At 36.4% G+C, this 18,357-nt stretch overlaps 1 protein-coding gene across 2 annotated transcripts in view; it reads left to right on the top strand.

Annotated features, from left to right (window-relative positions):
• The window catches only part of TMEM209 (transmembrane protein 209), a 36,965-nt gene that overhangs the window by 6,203 nt on the left and 12,405 nt on the right, over positions 1-18,357 (top strand). For both annotated transcript variants that reach the window (XM_060108196.1, XM_060108195.1), the window contains exons 6-9: positions 2,776-2,977; positions 9,448-9,623; positions 10,227-10,298; positions 12,422-12,518. In XM_060108196.1, coding sequence (XP_059964179.1) covers positions 2,776-2,977; positions 9,448-9,623; positions 10,227-10,298; positions 12,422-12,518 — 547 coding nt within the window. The remainder of the gene's footprint in view (positions 1-2,775; positions 2,978-9,447; positions 9,624-10,226; positions 10,299-12,421; positions 12,519-18,357) is intronic.

Here is an 18,357-nt window from a genome sequence, read left to right as displayed (position 1 = left end):
CTCAGGCCAAACAACTAACAGGGAGGGAACACAGCCCCACCCATCAGCAGACAAGTTTTACTGAGCATGGCCCTGCCCACCAGAGCAAGACCCAGTCCCTCTTAGATAGCCTCATCCACCAGAGGGCAGACAGCAGAAGCAAGAGCTACAATCTTGGAGCCTGCAGAACGAAAACCACAATCACAGAAAGTTAGACAAAATGAAAAAGCAGAGGATTATGTCCCAGATAAAACCCCAGAAAAACAACTAAATGAAGAAACAGGTAACCCTCCAGAAAAAGAATTCAGAATAATGATAGTGAAGATGATCCAGGATCTTGGAAAAAGAATGGAGGCAAAGATTAAGAAGATGCGGGCTTCCCTGGTGGCGCAGTGGTTAAGGGTCCACCTGCCAATGCCAGGGACGCGGGTTTGAGCCCTGGTCCGGGAAGATCCCACATGCCGCGGGGCAGCTAACCCCGTGAGCCACAACTACTGAGCCTGAGCTCTGGAGCCCGCGAGCCACAACTACTGAGCCCACACACCACAACTACTGAAGCCCGCGTGCCTGGAGCCTGTGCTCCGCAACAAGAGAAGCCACCACAATGAGAAGCCCGCGGGCAGCAACGAAGACCCAGTGCAGCCAAAAATAAATAAATAAATTTATTTAAAAAAAAAAAAGATTAAGAAGATGCAAGAAATGTTTAACAAAGACCTAGAAGAACTAAAGAACAAACAGATGAACAATACAATAACTGAAATGAAAAATACAATAGAAGGAATAATAGAATAACTGAGGCAGAAGAATGGATAAGTGACCTGGAAGACAGAATGGTGGAAATCACTGCCTTGGAACAGAATAGAGTCAGAAAACTGGAATGGTGTCCTGGTGTGATTTGAGATGTTACCTAACCTCTTATACCTAAAATTAATACAGTAATAATATTTACCACTTATTGAGAGGATGAAATAAGATAATGTAAATGAAGCATAAAATATTACGCCCCTTGAGCAAGATAAAACCAGTTAATGAAACAGTAACCCACATACAGTCATAATATATATAAGGATTTAACATGTTAATTGAAATAAAAGAAAAATCAATGTGGAAGAGGATTAACATTTTTATTTGTAAACAGCATTAAATATTATAAAATTTGTTAATCCTTAATTTATTACAAACTAATATAAATTGATCATGAAACCCCAGCAGAAAAAAATTGTCAATGTACTGGAGTAAGTAGTTAATATAATAGGTAATACTACTGACAAGTAATTGTATTTTTAAGGTATTTAACTTAATAAGTATAAGGAAAATGCAAATTAAATACACATTTTTAAAAATTTTTATACATCATAAATATTTTTAAATAGTAATGCTGATGGACACATACCAAAATAGGTATTCCTATCTATTCTCTTCTGAAAGGAGTATAACTTAGTACAACATTTTCATTTAATAGAATGGAAATGTGTATTAAAAATGTTCATATGCTTTGGTCAAGTCATTTCAGTTCTAGGGATCTCCTAAAGGAAGTCATCAGAAATTAAGCTAAGATTTATGCACAAAGATGCTGATCATAACATTATTCACAGTAACCAAAAATTTTAGACAATCCAAATGTCTAGAATATAAGAATGTAAAAATAAATTATGATAGATTTGTATTATGAAGTATTATATAGCTAGTAAGAATATTTACAAAGGATTTTTATAGAAAATTCTTGTTAACTTTAAAAAAACAATATAATGCTAAGGGGTATTACCTCAATTATATAAAAACAAAAATATATTAACATATGTACATTTAAAGAGTTGAAAATACATGAAATGTGAAAAAGGATTATAGTATCTCTAGGTGGTAGAATTACAAGTATGGCTTATTTTCTTCATGCTTTTCATTTTTTAAAATATACATATATTACTTCTTTGGAAAATAGACTATTTTTAGAACAGTTTCAGGTTCACAGCAGAATTGAGAGGAATAGAAAAGAGATTTTCTGTGTACCCCTGCCCCCCGCACAGGCACAGCTTCCCCCGCTATCAACATCTTGCTGCAGAGTTGTACAAATAGAAGAGCCTGTGCTGACACATCATTATCACCCAGAGTCCATAGTTTACATTAGCATTCACTCTTGGTGGCGTACAGTCTATGTGTCTGGACAAACATATGACATGTATCCACCATTATGGTTTCATACAGAGTAATTTGATGGCCCTAAAAATCCTTTGTGCTCCGCTTATACATCCTCCCCCTACCCCAACCTTTTCCACAATCATACAATATGTAGCCTTTTCAGATTGGCTTCTTTCACTTAGTAATATGCGTTTAAGTTTCCTCCACGTCTTTTCATGGCTTGCTAGCTCATTTCCTTTAGTGCTGAATAACATTCCATCATCTGGATGTACCACGGTTTATCCATTGACCTACTGAAGGACATCTTGGTTGCTTCCAAGTTTTGACAGTTACGAATAAAGTTTCTTATAAACGTCTGTGTGCAGATCTTTGTATGGACATAAATTTTCAGCTTTTGGGGGTAAATGCCAAGGAAGAGGATGTTTGTTATGGTAATAGTACGTTTAGTTTTGTAAGAAACTGCCACACTGTCTTCCAAAGTGTTTTGCATTCTCACCAGCAATGAATCCAAGTTCCTATTACTCTGCATCCTCGCCAGCATTTGGTGTTGTCAGTGCTCTGGATTTTGGCCATTCTAATTGGTGTGTACTTTTTGAAAGTCAAAAACCAAAACAAAGAAATTTCAGTTAAAGAAAAATAAAGCTCTTTTATTTTGTATAGTTGGCCAGCTATAGTCCCTCTCCATCTTCTCCATACCCTACCACTATTGGACCAGTGGAGAACAGTGGATTGAGATCTCGCTACCGTTCTTCACCCACCGTCTACAACTCCCCAACTGACAAAGAAGACTACATGACAGACCTACGAACCTTGGATACTTTTCTTAGAAGTGAAGAAGAGAAACAGCATAGAGTTAATCTGGGTACATATATATATTTTATTTAGATCTAATGTACGTATTTTTGTGTCATTTTACGTTATCTTCAACCTATTATTTTTGTTACTTTGATCCCATACATAAGTGTTTAAGTCCTTTAGTAATACACCTTGTGTAACTTGAGAGAAATATATTTTGGTTTTGTATTTTGTTCAGTTAGAAGAATTAAGTTCACCAAAATTTAAGATGTAAAATATAGCTGAGCTAACAGAAATCTTGAACCTTTTGTCTACATTACGATTGAAAGCTTTTTCGTATAATGTAAGTTATAATTTGTTTAAAAGTTGAGGTCATAAAACTTTTTGATGCGGTCCACAGCAGAGCTTCATGAAGTGATAGTTGTCTCCTTTCAGGTAGTCCTTGGGAAGGTTGGTGTGGCAGGGAGGCTGGAGAGAGCATGGATTTACTCCAGAAGTGCTGTTGTTTTCGGAACATTTTTTTTTTTTTTTTTTCTTTTTGCGGTATGCGGGCCTCTCACTGTTGTGGCCTCTCCCGTTGCGGAGCACAGGCTCCGGATGCGCAGGCTCCGGATGCGCAGGCTCAGCGGCCATGGCTCACGGGCCCAGCCGCTCCGCGGCATATGGGATCCTCCCAGACCGGGGCACGAACCCGTATCCCCTGCATCGGCAGGCGGACTCTCAACCACTGCGCCACCAGGGAGGCCCTCGGAACATTTTTTAACTTGTCTCTAGTTTGCCTTGGGAAACAGTGTTAGCAAATCTTAATCTATTTGGGGTGGATTTGATTATTACAAAGTCTGTTATTGAAACCAAGTTAGGCTATTGAGCCGAGTAATGATTTTTCCCCTCAGGAACTTTCACAGAAAGCACATTAGGTGCTAAAGCATGGCCACAGTGAGGAAGCCACTTATTGGACCATGGCTCTTTGTGTCACTTGAAATCTCTCTATTGATTTTTAATTTAATTTTGCCTGTAAGTGCTACAAATGTCAAAGAAACAAATCAGTATTATCTTGTTATTTGTTGATACATGCTTTTTCTTCTTTTTAAATTTTGAAATATTTCAAGGATACCGAAAATTATAGAGTAGAATACAAAGAATCCTATGTACCCTCTACATATTTTTGTCATATCCAGGTATTTTCTGACTTCCATTTTTATTTCTTCGTTGACATATAGGAGTTATTTAGAAATATTGTTTGGAAGTATTATTGGTGATTGGTGTTGCTTTTAATTTCCAAGTATGTGAAATGAAAGACTTTGTTATCTGTTTTTTCCTAAGTTAATTGTACTCTGGCTAGAGATTTCGATCTGTACCCTATTAATTTTTTTATATTTTTTGAGACTTGTTTTTGGGCCTGCTATTTATGACCACTTTTTATGAGTGGTTCTTGGTGTATTGAAAAGAATGCATAGTCTCTAAATATTGGGCTTCATGTTTGCTCATTGAGTCAAGCTTCATGATGGTGTTATTTTTTTAATTTATTTATTTATGGCTGTTTTGGGTCTTCGTTGCTGCGTGCGGGCTTTCTCTAGTTGCGGTGAGTGGGGGCTATTCTTCGTTGCGGTGTGTGGGATTCTCATTGCGGTGGCTTCTCTTGTTGAGGAGCACAGGCTCTAGGCACGCAGGCTCAGTAGTTGTGGCGCACAGGCTCAGTAGTTGTGGCGCACGGGCTTAGTTGCTCCGCAGCATGTCGGATCTTCCCAGACCAGGAGTTGAACCCGTGTCCCCTGCATTGGCAGGCGGATTCTTAACCACTGCGCCACCAGGGAAGTCTTATTAATTTTTATCTGCTTGATTTATTAGTTACTAAGAAAGTGTGTTAAGTGCTCCCACTGAGTGTTTCCCATTAAATGTCTCCTCATAACTCTGTCAGATTTGCTAAATATACATGAGATTATTATAAGTGCGTGTAAATTCAGAATATCCTTCTAGTCAATTACTCCTTTTATCTTTATGTTAGGCTTTTTGCCTTCAAGTCTATTTTGTCTGACATTAACACAGCTATACTAGTTTTCTTTTGATTAGTATTTGCCTTGTATATCTATATCTGTCTGTATACTTTTAACCCTTCTGTACCCCCATAGGTTTTAGGTAATTGAGTATTTTTATTTAAGTATTTGTAAATAATTAATAGTTATTTTGTGGGGAACTACTTTGAGACTATAAATATTCTGTTCCTCATCAAATTTTCACTTAATAGTTTTAACACCCTTTTAATAATCTTTGCAAATTTAATTATTACTATGTTGGTTGTCATAGTGCCTTTCTAATTCCATCATTCCTTCATTATTTATCCCTTTTATGTTTTTTAAACTTTTTCTGTGTGTGTGGTAAAATATACATAAGGTTTACCATTTTAAACATTTTTAAGTGTATCATTTAGTGGTATTAAGTACATTCACTTCGTTGTGCAACCACCTTTTACATTTATTTGTTGGCATTCTACTGTAAGATAGGGCTTTTTCTTCTCTCCAATTAGGTCATTTATTTTGATGGTTAGATGTCTCAGATTTCACTAGTCTGTGTTCTTTTGACATGATGGTGTCATTCTTTGAACACTGCCCCCACCCCATGCCACCCCCTGCCTCCCTCAAGATAATCCAGGCTCCTCTTATACTTTCCCTAGTAACTAACTCTGGAGTTAGTCTGTTTCTCCAAGGGGCCATGATTGCTGAGTGGAGAAAGATATTTAGAAATTAATGTCTGGGCACTGGATATGCCATGGTTAATCTAGGTCCACTGAGCAGACAGCTAGGAAATATATATGTGGAAACACACACACACACACACACACACACATCCATTTGTATATTTCTCCGTCTATCCATCTATATATTAAAAACCATGAGTTCCTATGATACCTCCAATTCCAGTCCAACTACACAGGGTTTGTTCTAGCCTCCTCCCTTTACATATTTATAGCTCCTTTCTCCAGCAGCGAGAAACCAGGCAGTCACATATCCTCTCTCACACACACACTCTTTTGCTGAATGGCCACTTCATCACTACGTATTTCACATGCATCTCCTAAAAGCAAGGACATTTTCCTTTCTAACTACAGTATGATTCTCATATTTAAGCTACTACTATTCTTCATACTTACATTTCCTCCAGTTGACCCAATAATGACCTTTGTAGCTATTTTTTTTGTTACTGATGGTGGATCCCGTCAAGGATCATGTATTGCATTTAATTGTCAGGCTTCTTTTGTCTTCCTTAATCTAGAACATTTGTGAGTTTTTGTTTGTTTTCTTTTTTGTCTTTTATGACATTTACATTTTGAAGATATAAGGCTAGTTTTGCAAATTTGTATTTGTGTCATCATTTTCTCATTATTAGATTCAGTTTAAATATATTTTTGGCAAGAATACAACTTAGGTGGTGGTGTGTTCCCTTCAATGTATCACATCAGGGGACACATGATATCATTTTGTCCCTTTATTGGTAAAGTTAAATTGGATCACTTGGTCATAGTGATGGCCTGATTTCTTCGTAAGATTTTTCCCTTCCGTAATTAATAAACAATCTATAGTGTGATGCTTCTGAGACTTGTGACTATCCTGTTCCCCCAGCAGGCTTTCATCCAGTGGTTTTAGCATCCATTGATGATCCTGTCCCGAGTGAGTTAATACAGTAGTGGTTGCAAAATGGAGACTTTCTAATACTTTGATTTCTTCTACATTTAGTGGTTTGGCATTCTGTAAAGAAGAGCTTTCTGTTTTACTCCTCACCCCACAGTTTGTTTGTTTTGGCCAGTTTGGACTGATAGTTCTTTCTTCAGCATTGTCTGAACTGCTGTTTAACTCATTGAGCTCTTTTTTTTTTTTTTTTTTTTTTTTTTTCAGAGTTTCATTTGGTTCTCTTTCAGATATGCCTGATTTAGAGTATCTTGTTTTGTTCTTATGTTTTCAATTCTTTTTCCTATCTCAGTCACTTTAAACATGCTTTTTAAAAGTCTCTGTCCGTTATCTAAAGTTCTTGGAGATTACATGCTAACATTTTTTTCTTGTTGACTCATTTGTGTGGAGACATGTTTCCCTGTGATTTATGTAATTTTTGTTTGTTTTTGGTAAGCTCATCCTCAGTAGAGTTTTATCTGTGCTTTTTCTGTCCTAGGCAGGCTGGATGGAAGCCTTGTTTCCTGCTAGCAGTTTTATATTTGCCTCTACCGGGTGCCTAAGGAACATCATTGACCTTGAACTAACTTAAGTAATTTTAGGGCTTGGAGGTTCCTGGACCTCACAGGGAGTGTAAACGGGCACTGTAAACCCATGTGAAGATAGATCTGTAATTTTTAAATCTCTGGGGGCTTCTTTTTAAACAGCCTAAGAGAGACAAGCTTCCTTGTTATTTCCTGGTGTCGGTGGACAGATGTTTTTTCCTTATCCACTGAGAATGTGGCCCTTTGAGGTTCCTGGCTCTATGTGGGGTGCAGGGAATAGAGACAGGAAGAAGTTCTCAGTCCAGCTGTCTACCTCTCCTGGACCTGTATCCATATTTCCAGTTCCCAGGCACTGAAATCCAAGCTGATAGGTTTCCCAAAGCCTACAAAATGCTCCAGAGCAGCCACGGCATCAGCTCACATGCAGGCCACTGGCCACTCCAATTTTCAATTCCCTCTTCATTTTTAGCCACTGACTCTTCCTCTTACATTTGTGCAAGCTCCATTATTCATTTAAATTATATATTTTATTTGATAAGCATATATATATCTGGAGATGTTTCAGGTTACCTGATTTGTTATGTTGCCAGAATTCCAAATCTCTGTGTGCTTTGATTCTTTGGTCTTTGTGGTTCTCCAGCTACAGGTTTTGTGCTATTTTGGTGGTGGTGGTCATTACAGAGAGGCCCTATTGTGTCACTTGCTATATATATTTTCCTTGTACTTTGGCTAATGTACAACAGATATAAAAACATATTTCTGTCATCTGTATAAAACTTCTTTTGTCATCTAAAGCCACACTTTATTCAATTTTTTCTTAAGTTCAAGTTTTCTCTCAGAAAGCTTGATTATCATTTTCAAAGTTAATAGTCAAAATAATCAATAGGATAAACTTTGTGTTCTATCATGACCATGTCTCTTACCTTCCTTTTTTATTCCCTATTAAATCATTTGTGCTTGTTTAAAACTTCTTTTCTTGACATTAATTCATTCCTCTAAGTCAGTGTTACCAGAAGTCCTACTTGAATTTTTTTTACCCCAAGTGTGGTATTTCTTTATTATATGTAATTATTTATTTTCATGCCAGCATGAAACGTACTTTCACCAGTGCTACTAGCACAAGACTGGCTAACCTTCAAGGTTTTGATGCTGTGACTTGAAATACTGCCACATGTCCCTTTCATGATTTCTCGTCTTTTGTGCCTGTAAACATCACTAGAAAACCAGTTTTATTATTTTACAGTCATTCCTTTTAAAAATTCTGCTAAGATAAAAAAAAAAACAGTTTGTATTTGTGACTTTTGTGTGAGGGTATGAAATATTAATTGGTATTTTTGATATCAGGTAAACTCTGAAAAAATAAACTCTTCATAAGTATCATATAGTTGTCGTTGAAAATTTGCTCTTTATTCAGGTGCTGGGCTAGATGCTCAGGAAAAAAATACTCCCTGCCCTCAAAGAGCTCAAATTTTATTTGGAAAAAGAAACAGACCTTAAAGTGTGATAAGTACTGTGGTAGATTCCTCTGTAGTATTAAGTCCCTAAATGTGACTATTTACGTTTCCTAAAAGTAAATTTATAAATTTAGAAGTGTAATCAGCAGATGGTCTCTTAGTACAAGGCAGGAATTACTACAGACTATAAATAGAACACAGTGTAGTGCAGGGAAGAGTGAGTTTAGCTGCTAGCCAAAAGACTAGTTTATTAATAAGAGGCTGTAATTATCCCATTCAGAAAGAGTTTCCAAAAATTCAAGCAAGAGCTCCTTAGCCTATCTATTTCCTGAAGAAATTTGTCCTTTGTTTCTCTCTGAATCATTTGAAAGTCTTAGAGAATGAAACCAGCTTAATTTTACAACAAAAATAAACAGACACTTTCAGCCACTTAGAGAGCATATGGCTTTTAAAGTGATACTGCTCAGAAAATGTTCTTTTTAATTTTTAGCACCAGCAGTCCATTTCTCTGAAGAAGAGAGAACGTTGGGAGCAGGGAGGAGAGGATGCTTTGTCTTTGATTGCCATTGCCTAGGTTCCTGCATACCCAGAGTTCATATACCAACCCTAGGTATCAAAATTACTACAACAGGGCTTCCCTGGTGGCGCAGTGGTTGAGAGTCCACCTGCCGATGCAGGGGACATGGGTTCGTGCCCCGATCTGGGAGGATCCCACATGCCACGGAGCGGCTGGGCCCGTGAGCCATGGCCGCTGAGCCTGCGCGTCCAGAGCCTGTGCTCCGCAACGGGAGAGGCCACAACAGTGAGAGGCCCGCGTACCGCAAAAAAAAAAAAATTACTACAACACACTGATAATCTTTAAATTAATCATTGTAGGAAGCCCAGATTCTGCTTCGCCTTCCAGCAGTCCTACTTTCTGGAACTACAGTCGTTCTATGGGGGATTATGCACAAACTTTAAAGAAGTTTCAGTATCAGCTTGCCTGTAGGTCTCAGGCCCCATGTGCTAACAAAGATGAAGCTGATCTCAGTTCTAAACAAGCTGCAGAGGAGGTAAATGGAAAATAAAAATGACTTCATATTTATGATTTACAGATTGTTAGAAAGTCTTCTCTTCTTCTTCTGGAACTTTTTTTTCTGTAACCTCCACTTCTACTGGCTAGAAACATAAATCTGGCGCACATTAAACGGTAGAAAGACTCCTTAAGTTTGTGTACCCAAAACTGAATTATATTGTACGTTTTACTCTTTATGACACATAGTTAACATTACTTTCCTGCCTAAAACATTTTTCTGCACTCATTTATATTAGAAAGGTATCTCAAGTATCTACTTGTACTTAACATATACAAGACTCTTGCTCTTGAAATACATTTAGATTAGAACATTTGATATTCTGTAACTTCATCAGTTTAAAAGCAAATAAAGGATTTGAATTTTGTTCTTAAAAGCAGGAAGAATGTTCTTCAAACATATCAATGTAAGGAGTTTTAAATATATATGTGTGCATGAATAGCAACTACTGCATATTAATTAGATCAGTATTGATATTCATGAAGTTTTTTCCAAAGTATTCCAGATATTTCTAAGGGTGGGGGAAGGAATGATTGATAACTGGCATTTTATTTGATTGTTCATTTTAAACATTTTTAATAGGTCTGGGCAAGAGTGACTATGAATAGACAACTTTTTGATCATATGGATTCATGGACAGCCAAGTTCAGAAATGTAAGTTCTAACATTACTCTTTGGACAATATTAGTGCCTCTTAATGTACAAAGTATGTTGTTAGAATATCAATTAGAGATGTTAATTATTAGAATATCAGAATTAAGTATTATTAAAAGTACAATATGTGTGGCACATATATAAGAATAAACATGACGTTTACCATATGGTGTCTGTATTCTTGGGGAATTTTTTCCCCTCCGTATTTAGCAAATCAGTGTATTTTGAGTGGATAAAGGAACAGTGTATTTAGTTGCTAAGATTTTCCCTTTCCCAACATCTCAATTTTACTTTTCAAAGCGCTTTCCTGTCAGAGCCTGTTATGTGTTTAGAAATGTGAGGGAAGCAAAAATGAGGTCCTTAATGTCAGAAAACTTCAGAGTTAGAGAACATAACATATGCTTGAAGCTACTTCAGAGTATATCAATTTCTTCGATTTTTCTAAAGAAGAACCTTCTAATCTTTGGCCTAGAGGTTGGCAAGGCCAGCTCTTGCATATAGAGTGAGTTAGTTCCCTGGTTTCAACCCTGCCCCTTTCTGTCGTTCTCTGTAGTACCCGTTTGTCCGGGTTCCGGGGCGGGGTGAATTGGCCCCTCCTCCACTGCAGGAAGCCCCTCCACTTAGATTCTGTAGAGGCTGCCGCTTCTTCCACTGTTTGATCCTTCAACACTCATCCACCCACTGTATAGCTTCTAGAAATATGTTGAAATCACTTTGTTCTCCTTTTTTATTCTTTTACTATAATTTAAATAGGGTATCAAGAGGGAGTGGTGAAAATAGTAGCCTACTTTCTTGAACCAGAAGCCTGGTTGGCTTTTTTGAAAAAGAATTCCAGAGCCAGCCCTAGAACTACTCAATCAGGTTATCTGGGAACGAGGCCTAGATCTCTCTCCTGGAGCTAGTAGATAATTTTGTTGCAGCCTAGGAGTGGCTGGCAAGTAGGATACACTTAATAAATGTTGGAAGAATGAACAAGTGAAATGATGTCCTAGAACTGTACTTTCTTTTATTTCCACCCATAGGCTTATCTAAAAATGTTAATATATTTATAAAGTCTTGGTCAGAAGTATTAGCTTAGAAGAAATACAAACACAATCCTTTATCTGAATTCCTTAGGCTACAATGTTCTGAAATTTAGGGTTTTTTGTAGTTTTTTTTTAAAAGCAGTATATCCATATACCATATATTTTGTAATACACTATCAGGGTCCTGTTAGTACTCAGTAATCAACCACATTAATGTTTCTGCAGCAAAGCATATGAACTGTCACACTAGGTAGGATAAAGTCTAAAAATAGCTTCACAGGAATTCAGTTCAGGTCTTGCCAGTATATCAAATTTTCTTGATAAATAGATTATAAAAACACTTCATTTTCAGAGGCTTTTTAATTCAAAAATTTTGTAATGAATTGTATAGACTTGTATTTGATCTGAAGCTTGTTTTCATCCTTCTACTTTATGGTTAAACAGAAGTGTGGAAACAGAAATGGTGGTTGAAGTTGCTGTGAACAAACACATAACACACAAACTAGATGGGGTATTTCCTTGGGCAGTCTTTTCACATCCCAGAATGAGTTTGGTATCAGCCATGCAAAGTAGAATTTGAAATTCCTGGTCCTAAAGTGAATATTGTAATATTCACAAACTAGTTTCAAATACAGTAAAATCTGTTTTCCACATGGTTAGGGGATTGAGTGAGCCTGCTGAGAGCTAATCAGTTATGTTAGTTTTAAAAACTATTCTACTAACCACAAACCAGTATAAATGCTACATACGTAAACGTGTGAATAATAACCGTAGAAATGTAAACTGAAGATGATCCTTTTAGCTAAGTATAATGATCCTAGAAAGAAGAATTTAAGAAAAACTTAACATGTAACTGAAAGTTTTATATCTTCAAAAAATAGGCATCTGTGATTTAAGAATATAACTTAGTCAGGTTATACTCCATTAGCATATTTACTTATCTCTCTCTCTAGACTTCAGGTAGCTGCTACTTCCATTCTCTTTCACTATACTCTATTAATATTCAAGTACAAGACAGCAAAAATAGTTTCATGAAAATAATTATTTGAGAAATGCTTTAAAATTGTGTGTGTAAAATCATTACCTCATTTCTTCTAGTGGATCAATGAGACAATATTAGTGCCACTTGTACAAGAGATTGAGTCTGTCAGCACACAAATGAGGCGAATGGGTTGTCCAGAGCTGCAAATAGGAGGTATGTGAAAATAGAGCCCAGCGTTTGAGTTCCTTCAGTGAATCTTCCAAGTGGACAATTTCTTCTTGTAATGGGCTATTTAACAACACCTTTTGTTATCTTGAGGTGAAGAAAAAAACTAAATGTCTATAATATCACTTTAAAAAATATATAACAGTTTTATTGAGATATATGCAGTTCACCCATTTAAAGTCTACAATTCAAAGGTTTGGGTTGTGCAAACCATCCCCACAGTCAAGTTTGAATAGTTCATCACCCAGAAAGGAAACCACACAGACCCGTTTCCCACCACCCATCCTCCAGCCCTAGGCAACTACCAGCCTACCTTCTGTCTCTTTAGATAGGCCTGTTTTGGATATTTTGTCTAAATGGGATCATACAATATGTTGTCCTTTGTGACTGGCTTCTCTCACTTAACAGTGTTTTCAGGGTTCATCCATGTTGTAGTGTTTATCAGTACTTCATTTCTTTTTATTGCCAAATAATATCCCATTGTTTGGATCTACCACATTTTGTTTACCCGTTCATCATTTGATTGACATTTGGGTTGTTTTCACTTTTTTAGTTATTAGGAATAATGCTGCTGTGAACACATACGTACAAATGTTTGTGTGAATATATTTTAATTTCTCTTGGGTATTACCTAGAAGTGGAATTGCTAAGCCATATGGTAAATCCATGTTTAACCTTTTGAGGAATTGCCAGACTGTTTTCTAAAGCAGCTGCACCATTTTACATCCCCACCTACAGTGTGTAAGGGCTCCAGTTTCTCATATCCTTTCCAATAGTTGTTATTATGTGTCTTTTTCAGTTATCCTAGTGGATATGGAATGGTATCACATTGTGTTTTTAGTTTGCATTTCCCTGATGGCTAATGATGTTGAGCATCTTTTCATGTGCTGGTCCATTCATATACCTTCATAAGCAAAATATCTTTTCAGATCCTTTACCCAGTTTTTTTTCCCCTTTACCTATTTTTAAGTTGGGTTACTTGTCTCCTTATTATTGAGTTGTAGGTGTTCTTTATAAATTCAAGATACAAGTCTCTTATTAGATATTAATTACAAATTGTACAAAGCATAAAAAATGTGTACAGTGCTAATTTAAAGTCCCCTTTTTTCAATATAAGAAAAATATATTTTTCTTATCTGCTAAAAATAAAACTGTTAAGGTTTTGTATAATATAATTTGCCTAAAGTATATATATACTGTAACTTATTTAGTGTTAAATAATTAGGTTTCAAAATATAAATAAGGAATATTTTAGTCAATCAGCTTTCTAGAGAATAAATTTCTCTTTGAAATATGTAAGGGCTTTGGATTGTACATTAACACTTTCCACTTGCTTTTGGGTATCTTTTAATCGGTCTTTATTCTCTGGAATAAGTATAGTGTTGTGCTTCACTAAAGTACCCACGTGTTGAGTATCCAAATATTTTGTATATAATGTATACAACACTCACATTAACCTTGAAAGCTAGCTTTTAGTGCCACATTTTATGGATCAGGCTACTAAGACTCAGAGAGGTTAAGTAACTTGCCCAGTGTCACAGAGCAGTGATTTGAGGCCAGAGCTTTCTGACTGCAAAGTCAGAGGGTTACTTTCTTGGTAATGTTATTTGAACCTATGCTTATCCTTTTTGAGCTTTTTTATAAGCTATAAAAATATGTATCTTTCACAACATTTTTACCAGTGTGATGTGCTTTTTAAAAAAGAATAACAGGACTTCCCTGGTGGTCCAGTGGCTGAGGCTCTGTGCTCCCAATGCAGGGGGCCCAGGTTCCACCCCTGGTCAGGGAACTAGATCCCACATGCCGCCTCTAAAAGATCCTGCATGCTGCAACTAAGGCCTGGCGCAGCCAAATAAATAAATAAATATTTAAAAAAGAATAACATTGTTTTATCACTATGAAAGCAACATGCATATGTTCATTGTAGAAAATTTGGAAAGTACAGAAATACACAAAGAATATTACCCATGATTGCACTTCAGTAGATAACTACAATCAATCAGTTTTAAATCACAATCACTTACTCCTTTTGGAGAAAAATACTATGATACTATATATATCAATGATAAGTTATACCATAATTTAACAACATTAAACTGTGAAAAGTGTATATTTAGGAGTTGAGTAAATAGTACATATGTATGTATATATTTTTAATTAAATTGGGGTCATACTGTTTTGTTACCTGCTTTTTTCCCTCCACTTTTTCTATTTTGTTAAATATTCTCCAGTACTATTTTTATGGTTAGTTTGTATTTCTTTTTTATGTATGTAATATATTGTATTTAACTGATCCTTATTATTTAAAATTTAGAAGATTTTCCCTTTACTGTTTTTTTTTTTTTGCTTTATAACAAATTTAATCAGTTATACATATACATATGTTCCCATATCCCCTCCCCTTTGCGTCTCTCTCCCACCCTCCCTATCCCACCCCTCCAGGCGGTCACAAAGCACCGAGCTGATCTCCCTGTGCTATGCGGCTGCTTCCCACTAGCTATCTACCTTACGTTTGGTAGCGTATATATGTCCATGCCGCTCTTTCACTTTTCCTCAAGTCCATTCTCTAGTAGGTCTGTGTCTTTATTCCTGTCTTACCCCTAGGTTCTTCATGACATTTTTTTTTCTTAAATTCCATATATATGTGTCAGCATACAGTATTTGTCTTTCTCTTTCTGACTTACTTCACTCTGTATGACAGACTCTAGGTCCATCCACCTCATTACAAATAGCTCAATTTCATTTCTTTTTATGGCTGAGTAATATTCCATTGTATATATGTGCCACATCTTCTTTATCCATTCATCCGATGATGGACACTTAGGTTGTTTCCATCTCCAGGCTATTGTAAATAGGGCTGCTATGAACATTTTGGTACATGTCTCTTTTTGAATTATGGTTTTTTCAGGGTATATGCCCAGTAGTGGGATTGCTGGGTCATATGGTAGTTCTATTTGTAGTTTTTTAAGGAACCTCCATACCGTTCTCCATAGTGGCTGTACCAATTCACATTCCCACCAGCAGTGCAAGAGTGTTCCTTTTTTTCCACACCCTCTCCAGCATTTATTGTTTCTAGATTTTTCGATGATGGCCATTCTGACTGGTGTGAGATGATATCTCATTGTAGTTGTGATTTGCATTTCTCTAATGAGCAAAGATGTTGAGCATCCTTTCATGTGTTTGTTGGCAGTCTGTATATCTTCTGTGGAGAAATGTCTATTTAGGTCTTCTGCCCATTTTTGGATTGGGTTGTTTGTTTTTTTGTTATTGAGCTGCATGAGCTGCTTATAAATTTTGGAGATTAATCCTTTGTCAGTTGCTTCATTTACAAATATTTTCTCCCATTCTGAGGGTTGTCTTTTGGTCTTGTTTATGGTTTCCTTTGCTGTGCAAAAGCTTTTAAGTTTCATTAGGTCCCATGTGTTTATTTTTGTCTTTATTTCCATTTCTCTAGGAGGTGGGGCAAAAAGGATCTTGCTGTGATTTATGTCATAGAGTGTTCTGCCTATGTTTTCCTCTAAGAGTTTGATAGTGTCTGGCCTTACATTTAGGTCTTTAATCCATTTTGAGCTTATTTTTGTGTATGGTGTTAGGGAGTGATCTAATCTCATACTTTTACATGTCCCTATCCAGTTTTCCCAGCACCACTTATTGAAGAGACTGTCCTTTCTCCACTGTACATTCCTGCCTCCTTTATCAAAGATAAGGTGACCATATGTCCGTGGGTTTATCTCTGGGCTTTCTATCCTGTTCCATTGATCTATCTTTCTGTTTTTGTGCCAGTACCATACTGTCTTGATTACTGTAGCTTTGTAGTATAGTCCGAAGTCAGGGAGCCTGATTCCTCCAGCTCCATTTTTCGTTCTCAAGATTGCTTTGGCTATTTGGGGTCTTTTGTGTTTCCATACAAATTGTGAAATTCTTTGCTCTAGTTCTGTGAAAAATGCCAGTGGTAGTTTGATAGGGATTGCATTGAATCTGTAGATTGCTTTGGGTAGTAGAGTCATTTTCACAATGTTGATTCTTCCAATCCAAGAACGTGGTACATCTCTCCATCTATTTGTATCTTCTTTAATTTCTTTCATCAGTGTCTTATAATTTTCTGCATACAGGTCTTTTGTCTCCTTAGGTAGGTTTATTCCTAGATATTTTATTCTTTTTGTTGCAATGGTAAATGGGAGTGTTTTCACTTTCAGATTTTTCATCATTAGTATACAGGAATGCCAGAGATTTCTGTGCATTAATTTTGTATCCTGCAACTTTACCAAATTCATTGATTAGCTCTATTAGTTTTCTGGTAGCATCTTTAGGATTCTCTATGTATAGTATCATGTCATCTGCAAACAGTGACAGCTTTACTTCTTCTTTTCCAATTTGGATTGCTTTTATTTCCTTTTCTTCTCTGATTGCTGTGGCTAAAACTTCCAAAACTAAGTTGAATAACAGTGGTGAGAGTGGGCAACCTTGTCTTGTTCCTGATCTTAGTGGAAATGGTTTCAGTTTTTCACCATTGAGGACGATGCTGGCTGTGGGTTTGTCATATATGGCCTTTATTATGTTGAGGAAAGTTCCCTCTATGCCTACTTTCTGCAGGGTTTTTATCATAAATGGGTGTTGAATTTTGTCGAAAGCTTTCTCTGCATCTATTGAGATGATCATATGGTTTTTCTCCTTCAATTTGTTAATATGGTGTATCACGTTGATTGATTTGCGTATATTGAAGAATCCTTGCATTCCTGGAATAAACCCCACTTGATCATGGTGTATGATCCTTTTAATGTGCTGTTGGATTCTGTTTGCTAGTATTTTGTTGAGGATTTTTGCATCTATGTTCATCAGTGATATTGGCCTATAGTTTTCTTTCTTTGTGACATCCTTGTCTGGTTTTGGTATCAAGGTGAAGGTGGCCTCGTAGAATGAGTTTGGGAGTTTTCCTCCCTCTGCTATATTTTGGAAGAGTTTGAGAAGGATAGGTGTTAGCTCTTCTCTAAATGCTTGATAGAATTCACCTGTGAAGCCATCTGGTCCTGGGCTTTTGTTTGTTGGAAGATTTTTTATCACAGTTTCAATTTCAGTGCTTGTGATTGGTCTGTTCATATTTTCTATTTCTTCCTGACTCAGTCTTGGCAGGTTGTGCATTTCTAAGAATTTATCCATTTCTTCCAGGTTGTCCATTTTATTGGCATAGAGTTGCTTGTAGTAATCTCTCATGATCTTTTGTATTTCTGCAGTGTCAGTTGTTACTTCTCCTTTTTCATTTCTAATTCTGTTGATTTGAGTCTTCTCCCTTTTTTTCTTGATGAGTCTGGCTAATGGTTTATCAATTTTGTTTATCTTCTCAAAGAACCAGCTTTTAGTTTTATTGATCTTTGCTATCATTTCCTTCATTTCTTTTTCATTTATTTCTGATCTGATTTTTATGATTTCTTTCCTTCTGCTAACTTTGGGATGTTTTTGTTCTTCTCTAATTGCTTTAGGTGCAAGGTCAGGTTGTTTATTCGAGATGTTTCCTGTTTCTTAAGGTGGGATTGTATTGCTATAAACTTCCCTCTTAGAACTGCTTTTGTTGCATCCCATAGGTTTTGGGTCGTCGTGTCTCCATTGTCACTTGTTTCTAGGTATTTTTTAATTTCCCCTTTGATTTCTTCAGTGATCACTTTGTTATTAAGTAGTGTATTGTTTAGCCTCCATGTGTTTGTATTTTTTACAGCTCTTTTCCTGTAATTGATATCTAGTCTCATAGCATTGTGGTTGGAAAAGATACTTGATACAATTTCAATTTTCTTAAATTTACCAAGGCTTGATTTGTGACCCAAGATATGATCTA

Source organism: Mesoplodon densirostris, chromosome 9 (assembly GCF_025265405.1).
Source record: "Mesoplodon densirostris isolate mMesDen1 chromosome 9, mMesDen1 primary haplotype, whole genome shotgun sequence".
Classification (NCBI taxonomy): Eukaryota; Metazoa; Chordata; class Mammalia; order Artiodactyla; family Ziphiidae; genus Mesoplodon; species Mesoplodon densirostris.
This window is presented reverse-complemented; position numbering and strand designations above follow the sequence as displayed.